Source organism: Diadema setosum, chromosome 13 (genome assembly GCF_964275005.1).
Source record: "Diadema setosum chromosome 13, eeDiaSeto1, whole genome shotgun sequence".
Taxonomy (NCBI): domain Eukaryota; kingdom Metazoa; phylum Echinodermata; class Echinoidea; order Diadematoida; family Diadematidae; genus Diadema; species Diadema setosum.
This window is the reverse complement of record NC_092697.1, coordinates 30,380,224-30,389,612: the sequence shown is the minus strand read 5'-3', so window position 1 is coordinate 30,389,612 and position 9,389 is coordinate 30,380,224. Positions and strand designations below refer to the sequence as shown.

Here is a 9,389-nt window from a genome sequence, read left to right as displayed (position 1 = left end):
TGATTTCTTTTTGTTTTGTTTTTGGATGTCACTTCAACAAAAAAAAGTAGATCTATTCCAGATAACATTTGTGTCCAGCTCAACGGTTGGCTTGTGATGTGATGATACCAAATGAATAAATAAACAAATGAATGAAGAAATACACATAGTCATCATGTCCTATTTAACTGATTTATCAGTCCCTCCCCCCCCCCCCCCCCCCCCCCAGTCTGTGGTGCCATTTTGACTGTGAATCACTTTTCTGGAAGTGTGATTCACACTTTTGTTTTTTGTAAACGTTAACATCTTTCGTACTCAGTGGGACAACAGGTATTACAGGTGCCAAGGATTCGGGGATCTGTTTCGCAGTAGACGACCGCACCTCCTCGCAAGGAAACCACCACAACAGGTGGTGGTGCGATCGTTCCCCTGTGCGCCTTACGCCCATCGGGCTGCAAATGTTTCACGCGTGTCGTCAGAACAAGAGCTCTTACACATCTGAACGAGGGATGCAACAGGCTATACTCATGGCAAGAGGGGACATATCGGAAGAGCAGTATTGGCAGTACGAACTGTGAAATACAATGCTTACAGAAATTGAAACGTACAGTGTACTCTTCAATGGATGAAAAGGTAATTTGACTAAAAGAGCTTCTCCATGGTGCTCTGTGGGAAATATATAAATTTGTGGGAGATATGCGTAAAATGTCCTTCTCATTCATGTTTTCACTATCTATCTAGCTGATGCAAATAGAATGCATAGATTTTTTTCTACTCTTTGCAATCTCCTCTTTATCTTCCTAACACTGATGGAGCATGTGTGTGTGTGTGTGTGTGTGTGTGTGTGTGTGTGTGAAAGAGAGAGAGAGATAGAGAAATATCAACTGTAAAACTTTTGATACGATATATAGTCATCAACAGGTACCCACTTGTGGCCAATCTCGTGGGCGATGGTGAAAGCCGTGGCCAGTCCGGTATCCTCATTGATGTTACAGCTCTGGTCTGGACGACACATCACGCCAACGGGAGCAAGACCTGAGGGAGGGGAGATAATATAAAGAGTTTTATTGCAAAACGAGCTAACTCCATTCTTGTTCAGTTGAGATATTTGTGATTAAAGCTGCTAAAAACCAAGAAAATAATAAGAAAATATGGGATATCTTTTATCATGACTTATTCCTTATTATGTTACTGGTGAGGTATCACTGGAAATGTTTCATTTTGCTCTATCTGACGATGGACATACTTTAAAATGTTTGAAAATCTTGCTTAGCCCACTTTGCAATGAAACTCTTGATATACATGTAATATGTAAGAAAAGTGAGTGTTCACAAGGATGTTACTCACTGAATGCAGCAAAAAATGCAAGTCATCAACCTAATGTCTGTACATAAACATGTACCAGTATGTTTACAAAAGCTTTCATATTCATTCGTGTCTCCTTCAAAAAGTTGCAAATGAATGACAACATACTGCTGTTCAACACTCTTTAACTCAAAGGTAAACAGCACTGAGCTACTTGATCAAGGATATTTAACAGAATCTTGCCAACCTGGTCTTATTTTTGTTTCACATATTCATTCATCTACTGTAAAACACAATATATTCACGGCATGAAAATGACGCGAATTGGAGCTGACGACCTTTCTCGCGGCATAAAATTTTCGCGAATTGCCACTGGCGTCCAACGCATATTGTGTAGGCAAGAACGTTCACGTGCATTTTAATGTCACGAATGTTGGCACTCGCAAAGTTCGCAAAATTAAAATGCACGCGAACATTCCTTGTTTTACAGTATTGTTTTTTTCTTTTGAACACATGATACTCACAAACATGAAAGGAGGCTTTTGGCAAGCAGGCAGGTAAGACATAAACTAAATCCACAAATAAAGCTTTACTGTTCTTTTCCTCCCCATAGGTAAAAATAAATCACTCATTAGGTAGTTGCATGTACATAAAACCACACAGCACGCAATACAACAAAAAAACACTGTTCCTGAGTGAGCTAATCAGGGGCTTGATGAAACACTAATTCCTATAGGAAATCGGACAGGAAAAGCTTCGTTTACTGCCAGAAGGAAAAAAAAAAAATCTGATTCCCAAATTGGCCTGTATGAATTACATCATATATTATGCACATCCTAAAGCCTGTCGGTACAGTGTGGCATCGGCTTTGTGTATTAAGAATAGCATGAGGAGTTTATTGGTTAATATAATTTTTAATCCAGTGTATTCCTATGAAAATTCCTGCACTAGGGAGAGCTGAAAATCTGACTAATATGACTTTGCCATAGAGCTTCATGACTTGGTATTACAAATTACATAAAGCCACCTATATTTTATAAAGAATGAACTATATACAGTGGACTCCAGTTATAACAAAGTGCTCGGGACCGGAAGTTTTCTTTCGTTATATCGAAATTCCGTTACAGCCGAACAAATAAACAATAAGAACATAGAGCTGATAATGATGGAAGCCTAAATTTCTAATTCGTTGTTGTAACCGGAATTTCGTTATAACTATGTTTGTTATAAAGGGAATGCACTGTATCAGTATTGTTTAATACGCAGATATCATTCAGTATCACACAAGGATTTGATTTGAATGCGGGGGATGAGTGTTACCATTTTAAATCAAGTAATATGGCACTGTTACAGTGTGTGATGAATATGTTAATAATGATACAGAAAAGAAATTTAATATCATAATATCTGTATCATGTTATATTAGTTTCAGTCTGTGTTACTTAATGATCCAACTCATGTATTATGCCAGTAGAAGGCACATTTCCACATACGAAATCTATAATACAATTCACAAATCAGATCAATCCAGTAAGTGCATATATTCTAAAACAATTCATTTTGATATCCTCTCAAGAATTATACACATTGTATAATCATTTTAAAGATGGCATTAAATCTACATGTATTCATCAACAGCTGCATAACAACAATTTTTTTTTTTCACAATTTTACAAAATCAAGCACTGACGTATCTAAAATAAGATCTACTGTGGTAAATGTCAGAAGGCTCCATAAATGACATTTTTCTTTTCGGTTGCACGATTCATCCCTGAAAACAATGTGACATAATACTTCCTACTCGCAACAAGGCTATACTTCTAAAGCTAAAAGCCAAGTTCACATATATATCTCTATAGTGGGACACTGAACAAGGCTTCAATTGGCAGCTGATACCTTGAATGACCCAAGAAAAGAATCCAGAAAAGAATCGATGTGACCGTGTGACATGAAGCCCCTTGCTAAATGTCGTCTGCCATCCTTGTGTGCGTGCATGCACTTCGTGACATGGAGCGAATTTCGAGAGACCACGGAAAATAAAAGGGGGAAAATATCGGAAAGATAACTAGTCCTTAACCACTTTGGCTTCTTGGCTGTCAAGATTTCTTCCTGCGAAACACCGGCATCCTGCCAAGATTTACTGGGCTGTTTCTGCCTCCACTCCCCCCCCCCCCCCCCCCGCCTCCTTTCTTTTTTTGAAAGATACGAAAGCGGTGCGTGATGGAAAGATGTCTTAACTCCACTCCCACCTCTCGTTTGAGCACTTTCCGCCGGCATGACTCTAAATGATATGCACTTATCTCGCAGATTGATGGTCGTAAATTGTGCGTCTCTCAATAAATACGAGTATCATACTCTGACAACCTGCTCGCAAACTTGAAGACATTCATCTGCAACGTTTCATTTGGAGGCTCTTAACTCGTAGGTCTGTCTGAAAGTTAAAAAAAAAAATAATCTCTCCCAACCACAATCTAGAAACAGATGATGAAAAGTTTTGTTATTTTTTTTTTTATGAGAGTAAGCAATTATCGCAGTTCCAGTCATAATTTCTATTTTCCACTTGCATCCCTTTGATCTGTAACAGTGTATTCCTTTCCCTGTTCAACACAGCAATCACTGTGGTACATGATGTTCCATGGACTATTTTCAATACTATATTGTGTAGGTCTACATCTCTTCTCTCATCCCCCTGCCTCCCTCCCCCCCCCCCCCAAAAAAAAAAAAAAAATCTGCTAAGTTACCTTCCAGTGGAATAATGATAAAATACGGGAAGAAGACAACAGCTTATACAAGAAACATACGGCAGGTTTAATCGGTAAGTGATGTCAGCAAACTCAGTGTAGTTTTTACTGGATATCACACGCATTCTACATCAACTTGGCTCAACCCGTAAACTTGATAATCACATACAGATGTAGAGACACAAGTTTGCAAGTTTTTATATGTTACGCCATTGGCAAGTTGTTATGTACATCTCCAGTGTTAGAGGAAGCGGTTTCCAAAATGGGTCAACGAAAGACCCGCAGCGCCTGAAATTCACACCTCGAAATTTCTTCCAGCACCTCTCGTTCGAGATTCGGATTATCCTTGAATGCCACATTACGTAGCTGCCCGATGATTTGAGCCCCACTGTCATGGAGGAAGGTTTGTTCTGGTACCCAGAATATGTTCAGACAGTACTGGGCTAATGTGTTTGTTCCTTTCCCAGCACACTGCACTAATTAATATCCCATGTTTCAACAAAACTCCTGTCATAACAACCTGCCCCATGGCTAATAATAGATAGAGCCCTCCCTAGATCCAGTCCAAATGATTGCCGCGATTGAATTAACACAGTGATTTTACAGCAATTCAGTTTTTTGGGGGTTTTTTTTAAGTTTGGAAAGTATCTAAGCCTTTGCGGTCTTTTGCAATTGCATTCGTGCAAAGATAAGCCCTTGACACAAAACCTATCATCAAGTTCATAAACAAATATTTGATTATCTAACCAATCAAAACCGCATGCCACAAAAAAATTGCGACCCAAGAGTGCATACTTGTACTGTTTGATAGCGACTGATTTTGACACCACTGCATTTGAATAACAAAAGCAAGACAACAACAACAACCACAACCACAAAAACCGAACTTGGCAGGCCATCGCGAGAAGCAAAGTATGAGACCGGGACACTCGAAAGAGTTAAGCAGCTCTGCTTGGAGCGATGTATTTTGCAGGATTTCCGCTACAGACAAGTACTTATCCAGCATGTATCGATGCAGGCATTGTGTATTTCCAAGATTTTGCTGGGTTGTGGTTTTGTTTTTAAATATCTTTTTATTCTTTTTTGACACCACTGTGTCCTAAAATCCTGGACAAATTTTTCTCAAACAGGATAAATCACTAAATGTTTACAAATTTTAGCACTGGATAAGACTGAATTTGGCAAAATTTTGTAGGCAATGGAGCTAATTTGTTTGCATTGAGGATACACGCTATGATCTGTTCCACTCTGTAAAATGTCAACTTGTATTATGTGCTGCATGCAAAATGTCTTTGATTTGTTCTTCTTGTAGGACTTTACAGAGCAAAGTCTTTCCAAAGTGATTTTTGAAATTGAGCATTTGTTTTGTTTTTTATTTTTTTTAACCAAAACTTTGCTCAGTTATCAACTTTTTCAAACTAGCTTTTTGGGAAAGTTGAAGTGGAGAACATGACAACAATAAACAAATAAATAATAACTCATTTCAGTGAACATGATTGAGTTCTTAAATCTATTACACAGAACTTCACCTCTCCAAATTTCACTTTGAATCTTTATTTTCTGTCCGGGATTACCAGATTTTTTGTTGTTGTCATTAACAATAAAAGATGTAAAAGGAGTTTGACAATATAGACTGAAATGCATTCCCAAATGGCAAATTGATTAGAGCGTATCACCTAACTTGTTCTTTGAAGCACTGACTTGTGGATTTAAGCATTTGTTCTCTCCATTATGAAACTACAGTGGCCATCACAGACTTGAACTTTGGACACGTCATGTACCAACAACAGTCAGCCACGTGCACGGTTGCATCCTTCAACCATAAAGTGATACATGAAGAGCACATGAGTGCACCTTTGGAGGTGCTATAATTTCATTTCACGCTGTCTCTAGGAAGGAGTTGAGGACGACAACTTGCGTTAAAACTGTCCTGGCGAACTGAAATTTCCTGCAGACGAGGTGGTTGTAGTTGGAACCAAAGGAGGGCAAATGCCCACAAAAATTAAAGCAAAGTATGAAGCAGGGATGGGGGCGGGGAGGACGCATGATTTCAGTTAATTCCCCACCAGGGAGGGATCACCCTTGATTATTCATTAAAGCATTCATTAAAGCCATTTCACAAATCCACTCTTTTGAATTCTGCAACATGTTATTTGTTATGCGCGAGACCAGTCTGTAACCATGGTAACGATAAGTGGGAGGGAAGCTGTCCCGTGGTTGTCGTCTCCTTTCCTGCAGACGCTTACGAACGCTCGGGGGAATCTCGGAGGAACATCGAAACGCTAAATGCAGAACACTCCAGCGACATTCAGGAAGTTATCGGGGCATGATGTGATCAATCTGTGATATTTCCACAATCGAGAAGCGGCCCCAGTCTTCGATGAACCATCATTTGTCATTTCACCATCATCGCATTCTCAAATACATCAAGTTCTGATACATTTCCTTCCAGCTTTTTCCAGCTTAACTACCAACAAGTTACTAACAAATGACATTTATCCACTGCTAATTCACCTGTCGAGAGACCGATCAATTTTTCTCACTTTCATTTGGGGTGGGGTGAGGGATACTACATGTTAACAGGTTTCCATGGATTCTGCTGATTGAATTCATCATTTTTCATAAACTAATTTCCTATTCAGTATTTCATTGATTTTATTCAAACAGATCATTGATTAAAATTAACCAAACTAAAATAAAAGGTTTAACTTTGGAGGAAATGTGCAACATCCTACCAATTTTTATGTATTTGATGTTCAATAACTCTGCCACACTAAGAAGTTCTCAAGAAAGGAGTGTTCTTTTCATCCTTTAAGAGTTCCACCAAAAAAAAAAAAAGACTTGGAAATGACTCACCTATTGTCCCGCAAGGCTGATTGTATCGAATACACAGATCTTGCCTGCCAAGAAAAGAAGGGGGAGAAAAGACGAAAATAAACTATGGAGGAAATTCACGACAGAATACAATGAAATAAAGAACATTTATTGTATTACTCAAATAATCATTCGAGAAAAAAAATCCAAACATCATGTGTACATGTGCTGTATTGCACTAAAGCTGCTTTCACACTCTTTGAGGATTTTCTTTTCCCCCAATCATATTTCATGATTATTTTTATCAACTGAAACAAATAAAAACAAGAAAAGGAAGGAATTCTGAGATCTTGATATTGGCTGGGCAATTCTAGGCCACCATGTTCGACAGCAAGAAGTGCTATCAAAGACCTGAAATACAATTAAAAAAAAACACAACAACAGCAACACACATATACGCATATCATAGAATCATAATTTGCAACTCTCCAGAAATGCAACAACAGAGAAAGTGACATCAGTTTGGAAAGTTTTTGTTGATATTCCCCATGTAATTCTTTCCATCATTTTCATATTGATCATACAAACTACAAAAGAGCATGTGACGTTACTCCCCTAGAAGGCATGGAGTATAACTGACTTAACATATAGTAACAAGTTTGAGAACTGCATACTTTGTGATATTCTCCAATATTTCCTCATATTGCTGTACTATGCTCACATCACAAATTATTGCAGGGTACTCATACAGCGAGGGCAAGACTTAAAGTTAACCAAGACTTTCACCTCAAAAACAGATACGTAGTACATGGTCCTTTATTACCTGATCACCTGAATGCCAACAAAGAACACACATTCATAGACATATTTACACTGATGCTTGACAGTTGAACTTTGAAATATTTCTGTGATGTAAATTTCTCCGACCCTCCCACAACATTCCTCCCTAGGGCTGAATACCAGTAGCATCAGTTTGCACTGAGGCATGATGGGTAAGGGATACCCCATCCAGACAACACCCGGAGGCATACAGAAGATAAATTCTTGGTCGACCACCCTGCCTCCACGTCCTTCAAGGCATCTCAAGGTCGAATTGGAATGGTATAAACCCTTTGTGCACTCAAGCCTGACACACCTTGAGACATCTTTCAAGAGAGACAAAACTTTTCTGTCAAGTTGAGATAAAACTTGCACTCAGAACACACCTCAGGCGTGGTGAAAAAGTTATGTTGTTCATCTCACTGGAATGTGCAAAGCTGTTGTTTAAAATCTGTACATTCATAATTGCTTTCACAAAAAGTGGGAAAAAAAAAACGATATGGACTCAAATCGTTGACCCCAGAAAAGAATAACTTTCTTTCTGCTCTACTACATTCGACAGCCAATCAGTCATTAACATTCAGGCTGGCTATTAACTCATTGAAGACAAGTCCCAAGAATACTCAGGCAGGTGTCTATGAGGAATGCATATAGATGGCAAAAATCAGCTTGTCCTCAATAGGTTAACTCAACAATTAATAGCAATTCAACAATTACAGTTTTAAAAGACAAAAACAAAACAAAACAAAACAAAACACTTTTTTTTTCATAATGAAAGACAGTACAAAATAAACCAAGACTGTCCTCTTACATTTTGTTCTGATGAGAAGAATGTCCACCTAATGTCCACCCACACTATCATATCCATGTTTTTACTTTCAGGTGTAGATATGACATTACTTATTGAAAGGTTTTGTGACTCTACTACAAGGACACATGACTGTGTAATATGTACGCCATATAATTCTGAGCAAAATTTCCTCACTCTCCACATCTTCACATAACTCATAGTCCAAAAATTAAAAAGGAGTTTGAAGATCAGCATTCCTGGCATCAGTGTCATCATAGTCATGTAAATCATCCACAAACTCCACTGCAGAAACTGTGAAATGAAATTTGTCAGAAAGGTCCAGACATTATACTTAACCCACTGAAGACGAGTCCCCGAGTATACTCGGGCAGGTGTCTATGGGAAATGTGTGTTGTAGCAAAATCAGCCCATCCTTCACGGGTTAACAGGTCCTTACCACACATAGATTTGTTGTTGATTTTTGGGAAAAAAAAGAAGGAAAGAATGAATGAAAGTTCAGAGAATTTGAGGAACTTACACCAGGAAGTGTGAGAGTGAATCCAGCTGAGGGGTGTAAATTTTCCTCCCCTCTCCCCCCCCCCCCCCCATCCCCAGATGTGTGGCAAGAATAATAAATGTACCTACCATGCTTTTAAGGGATCAGAGGATTGAGGATAAAGACTTTGAAGCAGGAGTCCCATCATCTCTGGAGAACCCAATAAATTCTCGGCTCCCTTGTACACGGGAGGGAGAGGGGAAGGAGGATGATAGATAAAGTTCGTTGTCCACTGTTCTTTACCTACTCAGCAACCTATTACTGCAGGTACATGTATTCCTCTACCTACAAATCAACCACTAACTGGTCCCGTTCATACAGACCCAAAAATAAAAACTTTTCAAATAAGACTTTTGCAATGCCACACAAAACTAAGTATTGCTTT

The 9,389-nt window shown here is 38.7% G+C and overlaps 1 protein-coding gene across 1 annotated transcript in view; it reads right to left on the bottom strand.

Moving 5' to 3' along the window:
- Positions 1–9,389, bottom strand: part of LOC140236579 (A disintegrin and metalloproteinase with thrombospondin motifs 6-like) — a 149,580-nt gene that overhangs the window by 18,459 nt on the left and 121,732 nt on the right. The window contains exons 7-9 of the mRNA XM_072316505.1: positions 6,882–6,925; positions 909–1,014; positions 295–477 (exon numbers count right to left, since the gene is read on the bottom strand). Of these exons, the coding sequence (XP_072172606.1) occupies positions 295–477; positions 909–1,014; positions 6,882–6,925 (333 nt within the window). The remainder of the gene's footprint in view (positions 1–294; positions 478–908; positions 1,015–6,881; positions 6,926–9,389) is intronic.